This window comes from Rhea pennata, chromosome 24, assembly GCF_028389875.1.
Source record: "Rhea pennata isolate bPtePen1 chromosome 24, bPtePen1.pri, whole genome shotgun sequence".
NCBI classification, from domain to species: domain Eukaryota; kingdom Metazoa; phylum Chordata; class Aves; order Rheiformes; family Rheidae; genus Rhea; species Rhea pennata.
Window position 1 is genome coordinate 880,513 of NC_084686.1, and position 22,711 is coordinate 903,223.

A 22,711-nucleotide genomic window follows, 5' to 3' on the forward strand; every position below is an offset into this window, starting at 1 on the left:
TAGAAAGCTACATAGCCACAGAAATAAATTCTCTACACAGCTTTAGGGCTCCTCAAGGTCACCAGCAATTATATCCAGAATGCTGAACTCAAGACTGGGAGGCAGGTAGAGGACAGAATGAAGTTTAACTCTTGTGTTGAAGAAAGTTGGCATTTACAGCTGCCCACATGCTCCTTTGTTCCTTAGCTTGGCTTTAAAGCAGCTTACTCCACTTTTTTTTTTTTTTTTTCTCAAGTGGCAATAGAGGAGAAACATATAATATTGCATAAATCATTTCAGCTATCTGAAAAAGGACAGAGAGGATACATCTATACCAGTTAGCTCCTTGTTCCCTTTGAACCATCTGATCCTGGTGGCTGGTCTGCTGGCCATGGCAGTGCAGTTCAGCTCAATCTCTTCTCCCTCAACAGCAGTTTCTTTCTGGATATCAATTACCAAATTGCGTGGTGGGACTGAAAGAAAAAAAAGATGACACAACATACACTTGATGACAAAATCAGGTCAGTCATTTTTTGACCAGTAACATACGACAAGACCTTCTGAAAAGTCCATAAAATACACCATAGAAAACTAGTCACCAGCATTTATTTCATCTTTCAATTGTTCAAAACCTTTAATAGGTAGTTTCACAATAACCATAGGCACTCTCACTCTCCATCTAATCATAATGGTAGTTTCACAAACTACTACTCATCAAATTGTTAACTTTGTTTGCTCTCCTAGGTAGGCACCTTTCCAAAAGTTTTACAGTTTGATGCAATTCAGTTGCATATGTTGCTATTTAAAAATACAGTTTGACTTCATTCACATTTCTTGGCTCCTTTTGACAGGGAGAAGAGGAGCAAAAGCTGACATTTCAAAGTGCATTACTTACCCGTGGTTCTACCTCTCAGAAGGCAATTTTTCTCTCATGCTGTTCAGTTTCAAGCCTCAACCTTCAGGAGTGGAAGCAGGCCAGCAAACATCAAGCTCATTTAAGACTCAAAAAACCAAAAAGCCACTGAGCACAACACCACAGTGGAATGCCATCACCTTTTAGGCAACACTGCCTCTCCCATTAACATAACCCACAGAGCAAATATGAAACCATCCCAGAGAGAATAGAGGCAACTGCACGTGCACTGACAGATACTCGCATCGCACAGCAATTACTTTGGGAGGGTAATTTGCAATTCTCCCCCCAAAATACCCTCTGTAGATGAAGATTCTTGAAAAACAAATCTACAAGACTATCATCTTCAATGAAAAATAATCCACTAATATTAACAGCTTAGAGTTTCAGGGGGATAAACACTACTGCAGCTCAACCCAGGGACATGATGAACAAGCTTAAAAAAATATGACAAACTAAATTATTTTTTAAACATGAAAGCACTAGTAGCTGGTGAGGTAAAAAGGAGGAAAAGTGAACATCAACAGTTTATACAGCAAGGAGTTTCAGCACTTCCAGAAAAAACCTAAAATTTAAAGGAAACTTAACTTGTTTCGTTCTGATCAATATGATTAAGCAACCATGTAGTTCAAATATGACTAACTTTTTTTTTTTTAACCTAATGAAGAACAAAAGTATAAATACCATCCAGATGGTCAAATGGACTAATTACTCACTTGCGGCTTTTCTCTAAAGAGAATAGACTACATATTTAAGATGTTCACACGTCCCAGTTAAACATGAATAAATCTACATAGTGTCACTGAAGTCATTAAAATACAAAGGAAAAGGAGGCAGGGGAAAGAGAACACTATTATAGAAGAAAAATGCGATAGGGTTTAGCAAGCTCTTTTCTAATATTGGCTACAAAAAAAGCTGTCTCAAAACTTTGCTTGGCTCTCCTAACTGAGTATCATTAGGAGCAGGCTAGCAAATCCACTCCTTTCCATTACTCAAAACAAAAAAGTCTGATTATTGACTAAGAGATCTTTGATGGAAAATGGATACCTAGCCATATCAATGATATGCTGGCACTGAAAATTACTCCCTTCTCCTCTCCATTTTTTTCTTCCTAATTAAGGAGTCAATACTACGGAAGAAGAGACATGTTGCCCTTGGCTTCTCAGTACCCAGCAGCTAAGTACAAATGCCAAAGATGACACTCCCCCGCCCCACACTTCTAAAAATAGACATCTATCTTTGTTGTCTGCTCTGTAAACTAAGGTTTTGCTCAAGTATGTGATAAAGGTAAAGAGAAAACACTCACTCCTTCATTAGTGTCAGGCAGAGGCAGCCATACACTGGCCATGCTCCAAATTTTTCTAACAAGGAACTGAAGTACAAAACAAGAAAACAGATTTCTCCCTGAATTCTGAAATACTATTCATGTTAAAACAAACAGAACCCCCTCCCCCCCGTAACTGCATTAGCCTCCCGCTTGGAAGACACACAGTACTTGCTTATAGGTGAATAAAATAAACACTTGCACTTTAAATATATTGGTAGTAGTGAAATTAAACACAACTAAATATTTTTGTGCATGTAGGATTATAGTAAGCTGGAAGAAAGCTTCATATTCATGTGAATCCTGGAAACTACACTAACATTTACCAACAACTTGAGAGTTTAACAGCTATACTACAGCTGATTATAAACATTATTTAGGTAGTGTATAAAAACCTAAGAAGCAAATCTCATTAAATAAAAGAAGAAAGATTTAAACTAATCAGCAAGCAAAATCTTACATTAAGTCATCCACTGTGATTCAGGTTCTCCTGTTAATACGATCTTAAAAGCCACTGCTAATCTGTAGAAATAGCTCTAATAGCATTAGCTACTATTATTGGTAACCACATCAATCTTGCAGCTGCGTATCTACCACAGTCTTGCAAAGCGCATGCAAGTGAAAGAAAGGCAAACACTCCGCAGTTCTGTTTGGCAAACATACTTCTGTATTACCTGGGGAAGGGCAGGGGGGCCTGGAAACCAACTTCAACTCTGAAAATAGGAATTCCTAAACAAACAACTAACTCTAAGATGTCAGATGAAAGACCTTAAGTTCTTTACACGTTAAAGCATCAACTTTCAGTAAAATTAATAGGAAGCTATCATTTTCCTTTAGTCAAGATTTCACTGAATATATGTCAACCAACAAACATTCAAAAACTTGTACATCTTCACAATGCCAGGAGATTCACCAGCTATGTGCGTTTGTAATATTTACTCTTAAGGAATATAAACAGACAGACAAAGGAAGATAGACAAAGATGCTGTCAAGCTCCATTATAATCTTTCAAAACTCCAAGTCTCAGAAGAAAATACTTAGTATGTGATCACAGTAGTCTGATTACTGAGAACAAAAAATTCATAAACTGAAGAGTTCTACCCTGCTACAAAATATATCAGACTTATTGAAAGAAATCTACAGCTTTTAAATTCTGGCTGCTTTCTTTCCCTTCTCTCCTCACTGAATGAGAGGCTAAAACCACTGCAACTTAACTTCCCTTGCCTATGAGAAATATACTTTCTACAGACACGTAGAAAAAGAAGATATATGACCTAGGAAAGCTCGTCTTACACAGTGCACACATTTCTCCAAAGCCATTGACTGGACAGATTTCCATTCCAAGATGTCAGCAGGTTCCAACTTGCCCCCAAAGCCAAATGATACATTCACGTATTTTTACAGACAGTATGCTACAATTAATCATTGTATACTGTCTGCGGAAGACAGCTGGTATTAAAACCCACTTCAAAACAGCAGGAAAACTTGGCAGCATTTAAGTGACAATCAAGAAAAAGACTTAGAAGTGAAAAACACCTCACTCTTACACCTCTGCTTATTCCTTGAAATCAAAATGTCCTGGGAATAAGAGGAGCAAGTCACGTTTTATTTACAGTGTGATTGCTGGATGTTGTAAAGACAAGTTCAGGGTTTAATCAGAGAAGTGCTGCAGGACAGGCAGAACAGTTAACAGCTATGGCATTCCACTGGACAATCTGCTTGTTATTTACTGGCCGGGCTTAAAAATTTTATGCCCGCAGGCTGAAGAATACAACTCAGCTGACCTACAGAAAAGCTGGTCTTCAGTGGGAGAGCACTCAGCATTGAAATGCTTGTTTTATTCCCCCCCCACCCAGGTCACCGGTAACTTGTCTTGGGTTTTTTTTGGCATGGTTCAAAGAGTTATAAAACAACTCTCAAAATGGCCTTCTCTACTCAGACCACACGTACTGAGTGATTGAAAAGTTCACAGCAAGCACCTATTCAGTTCTTACCAAGCACTGTAATAGTGGTATAAATTTCCTGGGGCGGATCAGTGTAGAGCTGGCAGAAGTATCTTCCTTCGTCGGAAATAGAGACGTTTGTCAAAGACACTCTGAGTTCACTATTGGAGAAGTTCACTAACTGAAACCTGCTGTCCTTCAGCGCTGTGGAGCAAACAGATCATTAGTGAGGGCAATGAACATGACAGATACAGCATCTCCTCTCTCGACACAACAGCAAAGTCAAAAACCTACAAAAACAGTACTAGAACCTAGACAATTATCCTATGGGTTCCTGACTGCAATTTTAATCACATTTCTCACATTTCAGTACCAAAAACCCATGTTCTCAAATCATTACAAAGAATCAACATAAGCAAATCCCTTAACACAGTACCAAACCTTTGAATGTAGCATTTATTTTCAATGAATTTAGGGATGTTTAGGCAAACAGTTCATTGCAAAAATCTATTTCCATATGTATTCATTTCTGGCTGTTTGTAGACTATAGGTTTGACAGGTGAGCAGACATGGAGCAGCATAAAGCAGACAAGAATCAGCAAAAAGAGAATTCAAAATTTGTTTCTGGAGCAGTAATGTCTGTCCAAATTCTTTCAGGAATTCTAATAGCAAGCATTTTACATCTTCCTAGTGGAAAGCATTTCTGAAGCACCTGTCCTAGGTTTGGTTTATCTTTTCAGAAAACACCTGTGCTGAACATGGTGAGAACCCTGAATGTTAGCTCAGTGGAAATGAGTCAAAATCACTTTTGGCATTCTGCACTTCTAGATACTTAGAGCATAAAATGTCTGGGAAAAGAACATCATCTGCTATGTGTTTTCCTAACACTTACCAAGGTGATTCAGTGTGCCCAGGCCCAGTACTGACAATAATGTAAACAATTTACAATGTTTCGTTTCAGCTACTAGGCTTCCAGGATTGGCATAAGAAGCAGCAAAGCCAGTGTTATTCACTGGACACTGCAGTGAGAGATTTTGTTTTGGTTATAAAGAGCCATAGATTGTGTCAAAAATTTCAGTCTTCAAACAAAACATATTACCTCTGAGAACACTGTACTTGCTCTACTTTGCCCTACTCAATTTGTTTGTGTCAGCTAAATATTTGGCACTCAATTGCAATTCACCCTGAATTACTACAATCAATTCCTATTGCAAAGTAAGGCAGTCTGACTTTTAAAAGGGACCATCAAGGTTTCCATTAAGGAGAAAGATTATGATTGCCTGTCTCATCTACCCTCTGAAGAATTGACTAAACTTTAAGTGTCTAACATTAAATTAAGAGAGGAGATCTTAGCAATTGCTTTACGCAGAGAGCAAGCAAGGTGGAAGAAAAGTTGCTACTAGGTAATACCGAGATGAGACTTACGCCTGAAATCTCTGAAATAAATCGTTTGTCTGTTGGGATTCAGGAGCTGAATCACTGAGTCATCACTGTTTTTCACTCGACAGCTGATGGTGGCAACATCTCCCTCCACTACTGTCACATCTTCTGTAACCAAATTCTGTCCATCACCTTAAGAAGAAAGCAAAGATAAATTATCAAAATCATAAACGACATCAACAAGTTTCATTTGGAATACACACAATGGAATATGAACAAGAAGAACAAACTTCCATATGCTCCCAAGCAAGAAACAGAGAATTGCCTCAGGTACAAGAAAAAAAAGAAAAAAAAAGAAAATTACCATGCAAGGTGTTGGAGGCTTGCATCTATACACATTATTATCCCAACTCAGCAGGGATGTATAAAACAGACCTCATCTTTTCAAAGCAAGAAAGACTACCAAGTTTGTTATTATGGTCAGTACCAGTATATTTGTCCACAGATACAGAATAGAAACATCAACTTTATGAGCTTTTTAGTTAAGCAAAGTCTTCTTTCACCTAACAGAACCAGAAAAAAAAAAATCCTTAAATGTAGTAGACATCACGCTAGTTACAAAGCTGTATAGAAAAAAAATACAATTACAATCTGTTAGCAATCTGCTAATTAATTCTACAGCTTGATCAAATGACTCCTATTGTTCTAATTTACATGAGTAGTATACTACAAATATTGTAAGTTGTACTCTAGTTACTACAAAATTAATCCCTCCATACAACCTTCTTACTGGTACCGAGCCTCCCATCCCTATATTTATTTCATCATCCAGTATTGTCAAAGTGTTATTACTGGTAAGGAATATATGAAAAAGCAGGACTGCCACATCTACAAAGAATACGTTAAAGTGTTCCCTGACAACTGAACCAGACTAGCTTTCCAGGATAAAATGTTACCATCTAAGAAGTTACACACCACAAAAAACAAGGAAAGTACCAGCTAAAAAAGTGTTAGTTGTTTTTCAAGTAAATGAAAAACATTCATGACACAATTTCTTTTCCTTCCTTTGAAAAGAAAATGGCTTAATTTTGAAAGCATCAAATTGAGCTTGTGGAGGAGAAAAGGGGGGGAAAGATAAACAAGTCTCAATTTTTTTTCCCCATCGAAAAGTACCACTTTTTACAAGAAACTATGCAAGTGCGTGTGTTTTCTGAAGAAAATTCTTTGGTCCAGCACAGTGTTTCTGGAAGATATCTAGAAACACCCTAGGAAAAACCTTAAGGAGTCAAAAGACTCGGCCTACAGCTTGAAGTGAAACATAGAAGACAAACTTCTACTTTCCAGATACTAATGTGCTTTCAGCAGCTACCATGTTACTGCGATTTTGGGAGGGATGAGCTTATGAAGGCAAGGTCTTTTCAAGGCAATGCAAGGTCAATCTGACTCAGAGCAGAAAACATCCAAAACACAGCGAGTCCTGTAACATAACAACGTCCAGCGCTAGCAAGACTCATGTGTATGAAACAGCAACATTTTTCCAAGAGGTCAAGAAGCAGCTCCCTTAAAGGACTTACTCCCTTACAGGGAGGACTCTCACTGGCCTCAGCCAGCCCTCCCTGTCCTCCACTGCTCATTATCGCTTAGCCTCAGGAGAGCAAGGCACACGCAGCAACGGAAGAACTTCCTTCCTTTCCTCAAAAGATGTTGTTAAATTGCTTTGAAAGAAAAATGTGCTGTAAAAAAGTGAGATTATAAGCATTTATTCTTTTGACTTTATGAAATATACTTTTAGGAACCACTTTTTACTTACCATGTCTAATCAGCAGGTGCTGTTAATGTCCAGAGGCAGGAAAAAAGAACGCAGTGCAATATGCTATGGGAGTTGTGCAATCATTTACAAGTCATCACCTCAAAAACCCTCTCTCTAATGAATCGAGCCATTACGTCACATGCACGCTGTGAAATTTAGCTCAAGTTTTAAAGAATGCAGAGGATCACAACTTGAAATAATTACCTCATATTTCAATTTCTCATAACTAACATGAGTCCTGTCAAGTTTGGAAGAAAGGTGAAGAAACACTGAGCAAAGTCAGAACAGCAGCTAACAGAATTACGGGGACCGAACCCGAAAGGGTTTCTAGCCACCAGGGAAATATTAGTTGAGGTCCTTTTAGGTCACAACTTGCGTCTCGTCTGCTTTCAAGCTACACAAACATTAAGGACAAGGCGCAACTGTAAATAAGCCTTGCTTGTTGACAGCATAAAAAGCAAAACAAAGTAGGAGAAATTCTGAATCTTTGATTTATCCAATTAAATTAATGAGCATCTGATTAAGTACTATAAAATGAATGGAACTGAACCAAAGGAGACAGGGGAAGCACCAGAGGAGCCCTCTACTGAATAACAACTGTATTTACACAGAGACTAGGAGGCAGACAACCCCTCTGTTTACTACTATGGGAAAAAGAAAAAAACAAAACAAAAAAATCCCAAAGCATGCACACAAGATTTTGCATTTTGGACACCAGCATTAAGAAAAGCCTGCAAACAATACATAAAGGGATATTGTTTATACTCCAGTTTCTCTCTCTCCTCCCCCCCCCATAAAGAAAAAGGATTTTGCTCATTACTATTTAGCCTGTCTCAAAAAGAAAGTGTTTGGTAAGGACAATTTGGATTGTTTGGAAAGAAAAAGAGTGATAAATTGTCTGATACCATTGAGCACTGGTAGCCAGTAATTTGATGTCTGGGTACAGTTTTCTACCCTACTGACAAACATTCAGTTTCTCTAGATTGAAGAGCATTAAGCAATGGGGAAAGACATTATCAAAAAAAAAATAAATAAATAAATTTCATATGAGAATCCCCAAAGCTCACTGGAAGAGTGGCAAAGAGCACATAGCAGACATTTCACTCTCCCTTACTCCAGTTTCTGCAGTATCACATTCAAATCTCTCAGATCAGAAGATGAACACCTAGCTATTCTGTCAGTATCAGTACTGCAGCTTTCCTGAACATTTTTAACCACTATATTGCACTAGTTTGTCATGTATTATAATTTACCTAATCAAAGTTGTGGAAAACACAACTCCCTTCATTGCTTATACAGTAAAATAAATGAACAAATTCTTCTACTGTCTCAATTAGGTCTTTATATCCCCCAAAGTGGGTTTAAAATTAGTTAATTTAATTGTAGTAGGACAACCTATTAAAATATTGCCATATGTCACTGCTGTACTCACTAGTGCGACTTAGTGCTGAATCTCTATCACATCAAATGAGGCTCCACATCTCCTGCAGCGACAGGACACGAGGCGTATGTTGCTGCTTCTGCATTTAGAGCCCACTCTCCAGAAACATTAATTCAACCCCACACTGCCACACACTCCTTACACGGACTGCAGCGACTCTGCAAGTTATGAACAGAAAAGCAACCATCACCTCAGGCATTACCTCTCACTGCCCCAAAGAGCCACTACTGCATGGCCCATGCAAGGGCAGGGGCATGCTGAACCACTGCAGATCCAGTCCGTAACTCATGCTTTTCCCATAGGCTGCTTTGAGTGGGAATCCAAAGGAGACTATGTTTAAATAGTGGAATAAAAGGGCAAAGCCATTCACTAGCCACACAGACAGCAACAAAAATATTAATCACTAACTACTCCTAAGTAGTAATTCTATCAAACCCATTAAAAAAAAAGAAAGAGAGAGAGAGAGAGAGAGGCAGGCTTCTCGCACAGGGATCAGCTGGATATATTCTCTGTATTTTTTCATAAACACAATATTCACTACAATCATTAACAAAGCTATTAAGACCCGATTTCCATCTAAGCAATTATTGCAGGCATATTTCTTTTACATTAACTTTAAAAGACTCAATCCTATCTTTCAATTCATTAAACTGTTCCCTGCACTTACTGAGTTTTACATCAGCTTGGAAGTCTATTCGAATTAATAAGAATTACAGTAGAAGTAATTTAGAAATAAATTATTTGAAGTCCAAGCCACTGAGGCTTTTCATGGTGAAATGTTACATTCAGCCAGCTGACTGCTTGCTTTTAGAAGTCTGGCGTGTAGGTTCAATTTGGCATCTGATCTGCCTCAAAAATATTTATTCTCCTTTAGGTTTGGGGTTAACGATGGGCACAGTGCACCTAAGGACAATGCGGCACGCTCTTAAACAATCAGTGTCTCAACCTTCAGATATTTCAATATTTATTCTGAACCAAAGGACATCTAATCCATCCCTTGTTTGCAAAGATCCTCTACCCTTGATGACCTACATTCGCTTAAGTAAAAGCACCAGACAGTACAAGTTAACCCTTTCTGTCATCTATATTCATACTTGCTCCCAATTAAGCAGCCAAAATGGTCATTTCTGTATCAACAATGACCTTCAAATTAAAGTACAATGTGAAACAAGAGCTTCCTAGACCCATTTTCGGGCCAGCATCGTTACTTGCTAAATATTTACTGGCAGTGCATACACACTCTCAAGAGTAGTAAATTCAGTTAGGTGTTTACAGCATCACTGAGATATTGCCACTGAGAAAAATGATTTGTGTGTGTGTGTGTGTGTGTCTCTGTGTGTTGGGGGGGCAAGTTACAGACCCAATGCAAAACCACAGAAGCTAACAGAAAAAAAAAAAAAGATAAGATAATACTGATGGAAAAAAACTTCTGAAAATCTCCAATTACCAACACCTTTTTGGGAATGCGCAGTTGGGGAAGGGAACAAGGCAGGAAACAAATGGGAAAAAAAAAAAAAACACACAACTGAATTGGATTATACCAGATAGATTTTCCTTGACTAAACTCAAACAAAACACATTGTTTTTGCATCAGACCACACACCATCTCCTGAAGCTGTGCCGAATCCCAGGTTAGAATTCAGTCCTCAGCATTAGATAGGCATTATATGGGCAGACTGGGCAGCTTCAAAGACCTGACTTCCCACTCCAGATAGGGTACAGGCTTGCTTCATTAACTTATCATTTGTTCTTTGTAATTCACCCTCCTTTTGTGCTCAGTGTTTATAAAACTATGAAGAAAATAGTCTCTATTTACAAGGTGATCTGATCTCCTAACAACAGGGAGATCATGCAAGAAGAGAAACTTCAGAGTCCTGCATGAGAGAAGAAAAAAATCTCCAATCTAATATTCAAATTATTGCAAACATACTGACATTTTTAAGACAGTAGGGCTCTGGAAGCAGTAGGAAATAAAAGTCTGCTCATTCTTTAAGTCCTACCAGTCCTTCAGCAATAAATCACTTTGTCTGCACGCACACATAACCTGCGCTCATAGGTAGGCAGATTTTCAAAACATGCTTTCTCAGACTGAGCTTTTCATCACTGTCTACATAAATCAGATGACTTACGCTTTACCTAAGAGGCAAGAATGTCCTTGATCTAAAGCATGAATGCATCTCTATCAAGGGAGGAAAAAGGAACATGAAAGCAGCTCACCTGCAGGGGTGGGCTTCAGAGGGAACTGCCACATATATGCAATATAGATATATATAAAATATTTATGAGAAAGTATAATAGCTGAAATGGATATCTGCAATGTAACAGGAAGCATAAAAACACCATGCATGTTTCCTTTATTACCTGAAGGAACTGACTGGCCTCATTTACTGATTTTCTGTGCAATGTAAAAACTAGCTGTTTTATACTTACTGGAAAGGAGAGAAGGTGGAAAGATGCAAGACTTGAGGAAAACCTTTGGCTATAACCTAGACAATTAATTTTTGCATCTATATTTCTGCCCGAGGCCACAGCAATGTATGTTTTTAAGACTGTGAAGACAGACATAGTCTAGTAAGCTTCATTTAAAACAAGTTCCTATTATGTGGACACAGCACAGGGATCTTGGCTCATATGCAGTGCTAACATTTAAAAATCAATTCTTTTTCTACTTGCACATCAGGATAAAGCAGAGAGTAGTGGAGAAGAGAGAAGATCAGAAATATGTGCTTGTGAGAGTCATTCTCCAATTTCCAACCAAATGCTAGCCACAGGCGCTTTATCATGACCAGTGGGGCTGCTGAGTCAGTACACAGAATGCTTTCAAAGCAAGAGTAATTTTCATGATACTTGAACTATGTAAAAACAAACAAAATTCCTCTTGGTAAAGTCAGTGAAAGGAAAAAGCCCTCAGACAGACTACTACTTCAAGGCTTTGAAGAGGAAAAAGACAGGATGATCAATCCACAAAATTAAAGTCACATTAATGTCCAAACTTATCTACCAATTTCAGGTATCTAAAAAAACCTGTAGTAGAGAACCAAAAAAGGTTAAGATAAACATTAAGCGAGTTCTATAAACATCTGGCAAGCTGTGTACTCTAAGAGCTTTGCTTCCTTGCTGCTTCTTAAAAGCAGCACTTTCTATATTCTTTCCATCCATCACAAAGACAGTATCTCTTTAAAATAAACATCGCAAGCCATCTTTTCAGAAAGGCTACCGTAACCACGCAGACATTCTGCCACATATGTGACCTTACACAGCAGGAAAAGAAAGGAAAGAAAAATCACCTTTTTCTGCAAGTTTGCTTTAAGAAAGGAACCCAAAATTTACAACCACATGCTGAAAGCAAGTTGCTGAAACTCAGTGCAGCTGGTCTTGAGGTCTTAAGAGACCATTTTAAAAAGCTTGAATTGTCACACTTGAACTTTTGCGAAGACCAAACAATCCATGCTAATTATGCTGGCAAAGAAAGGCAATTGCTTACAGTAGAGTTAACTGCGTAACATCTTTTCATGGGCAAAATGATGGTAGCATTTTAGAGTAGGCTGTCAGCAAAATATACACACACATACAGGCACACTATTCAGCTTCCATCATGTGCAACAGCTCTTGCCACTGAAAAGGTCTTACACCGGTAATAAAAAGGATTAGCTTAGGATAGCAATACCTTAAAATATTCAATAAAAAACAGACTATATTCCTCAAGATGATATATTCCAAGTACACAGAAATAGGTATGTTATAACCGCTTGTACAGAACAAGCTTATTGTGAAAAACTTTGGAATGAAGGTACGGAAGGAGAAAAGGCAGCATGCTGCTATTCATACCTACACATAAGATCTACTGGCTTTTACGATTCAGCCCTACTAGGAGGCTCACTGGCACGCTCAAAACACTTGTACCAGTCTTCCCACATTGTGGCAGTAACAACAGACCTTTGCGCCACTCACGTACCGCTGGCCTGTAAAACAGCAACAAAACTTTAATCTTCTGATCTCTCAGTGGCTTCTAGGGTGCAGCACGGCCAAAATTACTTCTAGGAACAGATCTTAAATCAGAGTCTTTGCTGTTTAATAGAGGTCCTTTACATTAAGCTGCATGATCCTCCCTCCAAGGCAGCTGAACTCCAGCCTCAGACATCTACATTAGCTGCTTCAAGGGCACTCATTTGTATTGACAGTCCAAGTGAGTGAAATTGCACTGTAATATTAGCCTCTGCATCTCCCAGCCCATTTTTCCTGCTAACAAGAGATGCTGAAAATCTTCCGAATTTAAAGCTTAACATTGACAAGCTGAGTGGTAAGGATAAGTGCCAAAAGCACATTGGACACCAGCTCCAAGCAAGTGTCAGCATCCATTGACATCACTGAAGAAACAGGAAAGTGAGAGACAGGGAGAGGAGATGCTCAGTGCTCATACTGTGTTATTCCAAGGAGAATGCCAAGCAGGTGGGAGGAATATATTTTCTTTAAGAGACAGCAGTAAACAAATGATGATAATCGTGCTGAATAATATTGCAATATGAAAACTACTCATATTTCTCATGAAGAAGCCAAGTAGTTTTGGACTGCAATATAAAAGGGTAATTTCTTAGCAGAAAATTAGGTTTTTGTGACTCAGACTCACAAAGTCTGTTGGGACAGTTTGCTCACTTTATCAGCTGTCAGTCACTTATCTGACATCTTTCTACCCCAAAGCATCTCTTCTATGCCAAACACAGGAAAAAACAAACAGCAGCAGCAATCCTCAAGGTCACAGAATTTTAAGGTTAACAATATCAAAATCAGGAAACAAGACCGAAATTGTTAGGGCACTGGGAAAAAGTCATGTAGGAAGAGAAAAAAACAAACCAAGAATTGGGTTAAACTGCTGTTTTAGTAGCTTGAAGGGTAGGGTCCTCTCTACAAGGGTGCAATGTTATCAGAAGCTGCACAGAGCTCCACATGAGCAGCCCTGGTCTCAAGGAGAAAGAACTCCATAAGGAATGTGGACCAAGCTGGCCACATTTCCCAGGCATCTATCTTCCCCCAAATCCACTTGAAACACATTGTTCTCACCAACTTCCAGCTACACCAATAGCAAAACATTCAGTGTGATCCTTCTCATTCCAGTAACAGTTTCTCAATGGAAAAAGGCAAAGTTACATATTTGGGTTCAATTTTTATCATTTTAATCTATTTTAGGCTTGTTTCTTGAGAGCTAAAAGTTGATGGTCCTGGGCAATTTTTCTTTCAATTAAATCTTCACTGTGACAAAAAAAAAAGTTAAATTTTCAACTTGGATTTACAACTAACATTTTAAAATAGGAACTTTTTCTCCTAATATATTCTAATTACCAGTTTTGTGACCTTGATTCAAATACCTTTGAGATCTATCAACATTCAACAAACTCTTATTCTCTCCTAAAAATCTTCTCCCTGGCTAGTCAACAGCTTCTTTTGGACAAATTGAAAATGAGATTTTCTAGAAATCTGTTTATTGCCCTAAAAAAAAGAAACTCTACCCTGCTACAGAACTCTCCTCTTCAAGAAGCCAACATTAAACTCTGCCCTATGAAAATCCCTTCCTTACTGACTACCAAGAGGGATGGCTGCTTTACAAGAAGACTCCACACTCCCAAGAGTAACTGAGGTCATTCCAGCCATCAACCTCCTGATACACAGCAGCAACATCCCAAGGCGTCTTTCACAGACCTGACCTTACTACCTCTGTATCCTGAGGGTCAGCCTCAGGCCACAAGTGAGCTCCTCAGGTGCCTCTAAAGACAACTCAAAGCTGAGAGATGTGAGTCTTAAATACGGGGGTCAGATGTATTCCCCAAAACTTCCATCAGCAGACAAACTCCAAAGAATCTTTGTGGACCTGAAATTGCTGCCACTGCAGTCCAGGAGGGTGCTGCCCCCACAAGTACGAGGCAAAGGAGCAAGTCTTCATGCTTCAATGACATAGCATGGTCCCATTTGTACCTGCCTGACTACCCAAAACCTTTAGATGCTATCATTTTCATGTGAATTTTGGTGAATTTCCCAGACATTTCCTGCAGGGACCAAAACCTCCCACCATTCACTATCCCCCAGTACAAGTTATTTCATTTTTCTGTCATATGTTTTACTCAACCTCTGTAATTGCAGGAAGCCTCTCTTCGATACATATTTTAGCAAGTGTATACACATGTGAATGCTTTCAACACCTTTCATCACTGATTCACCCAGCAAGGCAGAGAACTCTTTTGCCTGGTTCTCACTAAACTGCAGCCAACATTTCTCTGCTGAGTTCCTCTGCTAGTTTCAGAGAGGATTTGCTAACTTGAGCTAAAAAAATTTATTATGGGGAACATGTTTATGCTATGAATTACACACTTCAGAGAATGATCCTGCAAATTCCAGTAAGCTGTGCACAGCAATTGAATTTCTAGAGAAAAAGAAAAAAGTGCTATTGCCACCTTTACTGCTTTTCTTGCTTCAAGACTAGGAATAAAAAATGACAATAGCTCTAAACTGACACTTGGGGTTTTATTTACTTTAAATAGTTGTGAATTTCTGTGATGAAATTGGGAAAATCTTTGTAATAGTAGGTAACCAAAGTAGTACAGGGATAGAAAACTGATCTGAAACACAACTAAAGCAACACAGAGGGCTAAGGACTGTTATTCCAAAGGAAAGCCGCTCCTTTGCTGAATCACGCTCCATTTGAGTTATTAAAATTCTTAGCATTATTTACTCCCCAAGCTGCTAGGCACCAAGCATGCCTTATTTCTAACCAACGCCTCAAGAAAAGTAACCCTTCACACCCAGATGTTTTCTGGATTGATAATGGAAAAGAAAGCACTGAAGGAGGTTCAGCCTGCACCATTGCATGCCTGCAGTATTCAGGGTCCGAGAGAGAGATTACTTCCAAAGTGAATCCAGCCTGACCTAGCCAGCTAAAGTAAGGAAAACCAGTCCAGGACAACCCCATGCCACCAACATGCAGTAAGATCTATCTTAAATGTGTGTGTGTATATATATATATACACACACACACACACATATATATAGCACTTGATAAGAACAACATACTAGCTGGTCCAAATCAAATCTAAAAGACTGAGTTAAGATATTTCCATTAATCTTACATATTGCAACTGTAAATACATACATTCCTCCCCCCCCGTGATGAAAACATATACTCTTTTTTTGGTTAAACGATCTTTCACAGTCCAAAGCATCTCCTGATTTTGTGTTAATCGATGTCCTATCACCCCCTCTCTCTCACCTTCTCCCATTACCAGAAACCGCATCAGCACAGATTTATGATCTGTCACCTGTGTTGGGATTAGATGTCATGCTTGTCTTTCTATTACTCAGATATTGATAGATAAAATTCCATGGCCATGCACTGCCTCTCCCTTCAAAGGTTACTGTCAGTAGAGGCTCAGAATCAATACGGATCTTATCCGTCACTGACCTCAAGAAAGGCACCGCAAACAACACTCAAGGGAACAAGAAAAAGAACGTGGCGTGGCTCACAGCATTATAATTTTTTCACAACAAAGCCTATTGTTCTGTAAATCTGATCAGTTCGTATTTTATTCCAAATCTCTAACAGACTGCAGTCTTGTAAGAGAAGATAATTTATATCAACTGTCAGATACTCAGTCTTTCAGAATATTGCCGTATTCCAGCTGAGTGGGTTTTCCCCTCTGAAGAACGAACCCCACCAGCCATGGTTGCAATGGACCCTCGGATGCAGAAGAGTAGAATTTGTAAGTTCAGGTTTCCCACTTAGCCATTGAAGTAATGTGTTAAGTATTTCCTGTTTTAGAACTACCTTCTAAACCCATCTGAGAGTCTTTAAATAACAAATGTTGCTACTGCAGCATGTTATTTCTGTTATGATTAGGATAACACTGTACTCAAAGATTTAAAAATGTACTTCTCCGAGAACACACAGGAATATTCAAATAGTTTAACCAGCTTGAAACAATTGCTTTCATGAAATGGGAACAAACTGATCCGTTGCTTTTGTTCTAGAAGTAGACAGCACGTTGTAAGACAACACAGGGTTCGTTTATTAAAAAGATCATCCTGCACTCATCGGGTCAGAGGACTATCAGAGCAGCATCTCTAAAGGACGACTGCGTGAGTAACAGCCTTTGGCGGCTGTACACCACAGACAGAGCTAGGCTGCACCTATTTCCCAAGCTGCTTGTGAAATGTGGTTCCCAGTTATTGCCAAATCCCAGGCAAGTCTTTCTGTCCTAGGCTGTGGTACCTAACACAACGTGGTCTTGGTCTCTAGGTGCTTTGCTAGTATGATACCAATAAACTTCTAAGGATTAAAATGTAATTAAAATGTCAGTTTCTCTCATCCCTCCCTATTTCACATGGTGCTGTCAAGTTACAATTCACTTGTGATTGAGCTACTTAATTAACACAGATTAGGGTCACAGAAGTATTTGGCAAAAATTAAAAAGGAGAAGAATAGCACAAAGAAGAAAGTAGTGAATCTTGATTCCAGTATATGTAATTCCTAACATGCAGAGGAAGAAAAAGCCATGAAAACACAGAATGGGAGTGGAGAGGGGAGCTCAAACCAGAAAGTACACGAAGAAATCATATGGAATCAATTCCCATAGTGCCTATTTTAGGTTAGCGTTTGTTGTGTTTGAGTATTATAAGGAAGGAGGCATGAACAGAAGAGGTAAGGCTTCCCGTTTTGCTAGAGAAGGAGAACCTTCAAGGAGGAAGCACGTCCTTCAACGCTCACGTGGACCATGCAGCGTATGTGGAAGTCTCTGCTCCAAGATGCTTCCGCTCATGAACAAAGCTATTTAGAACTTTGGGTAAAAATAGGTGCTCCATCCATACAGATACTATTCACTACATGTCTTGAAGATGCATGTTATAGAAAGAGATTTGAGAAAGGGCATGTACTGGTGAAGCAGGATGATGTAGTCATTTGCCATTCAGAAGGAAGACTCTAGTAATCTCACTGAGAGATGCCTGTTATCTGAATTTAGCTGTCAAGCTAAAACTAAAGGGAGAAGTGAGGAAGACTGTGGAAGTGAAAGCAAAAGCACTTCAAAGAGTAAAAGTACGGAGAGCATCAAAAGAAATGCAACACAGGTATTTTCATAGGTGCTTTGTGCATGCATTGCTCCTCAGATTCAGCTGTCACGCTGCAGACATCATTCCTCAAGGACACTCCCTAAAATCTAACTCCGTCTTCTTACCAAAGACAGTTGCTCGGATGCAGCAGCAGCAAGGGAGAAAAATCGTCTGACAACAGAAGGTTGTCCCAGCAGACTGCTGCCTCCATTCAGTATGTTTAAATAATACTCAGTTAGGATCAACATTCATTTATTATTAATGCTGTTCTAATACTGAATTTCTTATCTGCATTTTATCTTCCAGCTACATCACCATCAAGGACGCACACAGCTTAGAACTGAGGAAGGACACCTTGACTAATCTGTGGTTTGAAATACACATGGTATTTCCTCCATCTGTCACGACTTGTTCTATTAGAAACTTAAGCCTGATTTACAGCAGGTTGCTGCAGGTAGGAATAAGCAGCATTGGTGAAATACTCTGTTTTCACAGACAATAAGTGCATCCAGTACACTCACATTATTAAAACATTATCTAATAGAACATTTTGCCTTACTTTTTCTTCTGCCTCTGTCACAGCAGGCTAAGGCTGTTGCAGGTTTTATACATTTGCAGGTTTCCCACCTGCATCATCACCTCAGCTTTTGTATCGTAAAGCTTGGCAGCAGCATCAGGCTTCAAATTTACCATGGCACTAGTCATATTCTGAACTGGGGAATACAACTTGAGGAATTTCTCCCCCCCATCTGCCCTCATTGCCTCCCTTTCCTGTGTCCCTCAAACCTACATAACCACCGCAAACTTAAGTCAGCTGACACAGAGGGAGGGGTGATATGGCACAGCAAAATTTTCCTCTTGTATCTCATCCTCTGCAGACAGGCAAGAGGTGGAAGCACTGGTATGGATGTCAAACACCCAAATGTTAGTCCTTCGCCTCAGAGAGTATCCTTGTGATTTCCAAGCACTTTATAAAGATGATACTATCACTCTTAATGACCATTTCTGTAAACACACATTTATTACACTTTATGGTACCTGATCTAGGTGCAATACCCACATCCCAACAGAAACCTAATACAGATTTGTCAGGAAATGATTTTCTCCAAGGAAATTTGTTTTAAATCAGATGATGGGTATCATTTTATCCCAACTACTAGATAATTCTTATATGCATACCTATTGCCTGCTTCTTACAGATTTAACATCTCTAACTTTTTGCTGTCAGTAGCATCTGTCACAATGTGCAGTTTAACAACCTCTTTTAAACCCAAGATCTTTATTTCCATACAGTATCCCTACATGAATTTTGATCAACAGTTTGATCTCTTTCATTGAAAAAAAAAAAAAAAAAAAAAGGATCTCCCTTAACAACCTGCATATGTAAGTTATCATCTCTGGTTCTGCCACTGCAATAGGCAAGTAGTAAATGACAGAACTAATAGCATAAACGTGCTTCAGGATGTTTTCTACAGGTTTGCGCAACGTAATAACAGATAATAAAATGTAATACAGTACTTTGGGCATCCTGAGCAATTTCCATTCTTCGGCTAAGAAAGTATGCAGTCATCTTTAAACCTGCAACGTTGTACTTGCTATATTACGCACAGAAGATACTTTGTAAGCGTCCGATAAAACATCCTCAGAACTTTCATCCAAAGTATTGACTGTTACATAAAATGAGAAGGTAGAAATATTCACTAACTAAAGCAATCCAGAGCTTGAACATCTAAACTATCCTTCCAAGTGTAAACACACCAAACCCTAAATGCACAAGGATGACTTCTGTTCAAATTCAGTATATATTTCACTCTTTAAAGCTAATCCACAGTACGTAATCAGGCAAGAAAACTTGATCTCAACTCTCACAGAATCACTGCCTTTTTGAGTTGCTCTGCTAGCATGCATATCTGCCTACTCGTCTTCACCTTTTTAGACACATGATCTTGGATTTCAGTCACCCTGCTATCATGTCAAAGGACAAGAAACTGCTCTAACTGCACTTTTCTGCACAATGTTTTTAATTACCTGGTGACTGATCTCTTAATTTGGTGAGCTACTTTTCCACAAAGCCAGCACTGCAGCAACAGTATTGCCTGTTCCATTTCACAACCAAATGCCTTCTACTAGTTTGTAGATAAAACACTCAAATTCTATATGCAGGACATAAGTATTTTCCATATCCTGGAAAGAGAAAAGGGATTGCCTATGCCTTCAAGCTTCCACCATTGCACAGTGCTGGCGCTCTCAATTCACCCATTCCCCTGAGTTCAAGGTGGAGACCTTTTTGAGAACCTTTGCCTGACTGTATAGCTTAATTTGAACTCAGAGCAGGAAAAAAGAATTCAATTACAAGAGCTCTCTCATTCAGCTCTGCATTGCTTTGTATCTGATATTGGGAAGCACCTATACTGCACAGAAAACAACCATTTCTGGGTTCAAAATGGAGGAGGTAAGGGTGATTTCTGAGGAGTTAATTTGGTGCATTAGGTCCACTCTACAGCTTCTGGCCTAGAGGGAAGAACAGCGCTTCTGTCGCACAACATTGGCAGTTCTGTCCAGTCCCAGTACAGTTGTTGATCTTTACTAAAGGTGTCTGGAGAGCCCCAGAGAGACCACTCTGCTGATGAAGGATGCAAAACTCTCCATCCCCTTGTTATGTAGGGGTGCCAGCCAGATTCTTGCAGCAGCAGTATTTTCAATTTTTGTTAATCTTTATCTCCCAGCACAGATCAAAACTCTACTAACTTTAACCCATCTTCCAGGAGCTTCTTCCTTTAGTACACGTCATTACCTACAGACTTCAGGAAGGTCATATTGACATGCATTTGTAAAAAAAAGCATTAATGTACATTTTTACCAATTCTTACGCAATACAATGAATCCAAGCTCACTTTAACTACTGCAATATTCCCAACCTCAAGTATTTGGAAATAGCAACACTAGAAGTCCTAAAAATTAAGATACTATGTGCCCTCCTGTTTTGTCAGCCTCTAAAATTCACTCTTTGTACATTCTCCAGGCCTTTCCTGGCCATGACAAATAGTGGTCAAAAATGCCAATACTATCTTTTAAAATAAAGGCTGGGATTCTAATGGAAGCTATTGATTTCAGTTGCCAGAGGCTTTAGTGAAATGACAAATAACTAGATTCAATAAAACAGTACCAGCTGGAAACAGCATTAGTGCAAAAAGCAAAATATAATTTTAAGATGCTCTAGTCTTCTCAAATACACAGTATAATTCTGAAAGCCTAAACTATTCTCCAATGTGCCTATTCAAGGATTACTGGGAGCTTAATCTGATGGAACTAACCAACAGTGTTATCAACTGTACATGATATAACAGCTAATATAACCAACAGATCCTGCTGCTTCCTTCCCAGAGCAGTCCTCTGCCAGCAGCACACCAAAGCCAAACGGGCAGCATGTCAAACTGCAGCAAGATTCATAATGCCGCCTTTGTGAATTTTTAGTATATAACATCAGAGCCTCCAAGCTTGCCAAACAGTTCAAGGGCAGAGCAAGGTTTACACTTACAATAAGTCATTTTTACAACCCAGAGTTTTACCGCACATTAGAAAACCTGGAACAGTGCTGCAGGTTTTGCGTATTTTACATATATGCTTGCAAAACTTACCTTTACAGAGGGAAATTAAGGACAGAACCATTGCCCCAGCTTTAGGTGTTAAGATGCACCTTCAAAAACAACAAAATCAACCAGCACTGATTTTGTCTCTTCTCATTAGCATTTGTATATTCTCCTAAAAGTAGTGGAAAAAGTTTGATTTTAAAGGCACTAAGTGGATTCTAGTTTTTTTTCAATATCATGGAAATCCAGCTAAATATGCCAGGCAGGTTACTTAAATATCTGTGCATCACCCGCATGCACACAAATTGAAGAGGAAGAAGGAAGCAATAGGGATAGGATCTATATCAAAGTGAAAGACAGACAGAATCAGCTACAGTCCCCTCCAAAAAGGGGGAGGGGGACATCTCAGAAGCAGCATTACAATTAAAGTGACCACTTCTTCCAATTCACACTTCCAAAAACAAAGAGGTACTTAACAACAAATGCCTTTAGTCTAGATTTCACCTCAGACACAGTGACAGATACTAGCCTAAAGGGCAACATATTTCTATGTTTTAAGTCCCCTGCAACACCAACTGTCTTGATTCATCCCTCTGATAAAGGCAGTTCCAAGAGCTATTTTAACATATTATTTTACAGAAGATCAAAACAAAATGGAATTGGCCCTCAATCTGTCACCTATTTGGTTTATTAACATTTGTGAAAGTAAGTGTTAGCGAAAGACTGATGCTACTCTCTATAAACATTAATCTACTGCCCACAAATTCTGTGTCCTCCCCTTCCACCCCCACCCAGTAGTTCTTCCAGGTTCAAGAGGGAGAAACAGCGGGGATGCGACTTCTTTCTGCATTTAGGGGATTTGCTTTGACTAAAGGCATGAAAAGAACAGAAAGGGCAGATGGTCCTGAACACATTACTGCCTGCTGTCATTGCTTTGCTAGCTCAGTAGAAGCTCCAAAGCTCTGATCCAGTGTTTATTTTTATAGAAGCAGCTCACTCGATACACGTTCTTCATAACTTACTTTAATTAGAGGAGCTGTGTACATTTCCTGGCTAACATAAGAAACAGAAAAAAAGGAAAAAAAACATACCCTGCACACAAAAATAAAACTGATTTTATAAACTTTATTAGTCCTATCTCCTTACTGCATCTGAAGTTATAGTAATGGAATCCTAAAATAAGCATATGAACAATGAGAAAGAAAACATTATCAAAGGGTGGTCCTCATCCTATTTTGATA

At 39.0% G+C, this 22,711-nt stretch overlaps 1 protein-coding gene across 1 annotated transcript in view; it reads right to left on the bottom strand.

Annotated features, from left to right (window-relative positions):
- The window catches only part of CADM1 (cell adhesion molecule 1), a 204,232-nt gene that overhangs the window by 55,866 nt on the left and 125,655 nt on the right, over positions 1 to 22,711 (bottom strand). Inside the window, exons 2-4 of the mRNA XM_062594396.1 lie at positions 5,585 to 5,731; positions 4,211 to 4,363; positions 315 to 452 (exon numbers count right to left, since the gene is read on the bottom strand). Of these exons, the coding sequence (XP_062450380.1) occupies positions 315 to 452; positions 4,211 to 4,363; positions 5,585 to 5,731 (438 nt within the window). The remainder of the gene's footprint in view (positions 1 to 314; positions 453 to 4,210; positions 4,364 to 5,584; positions 5,732 to 22,711) is intronic.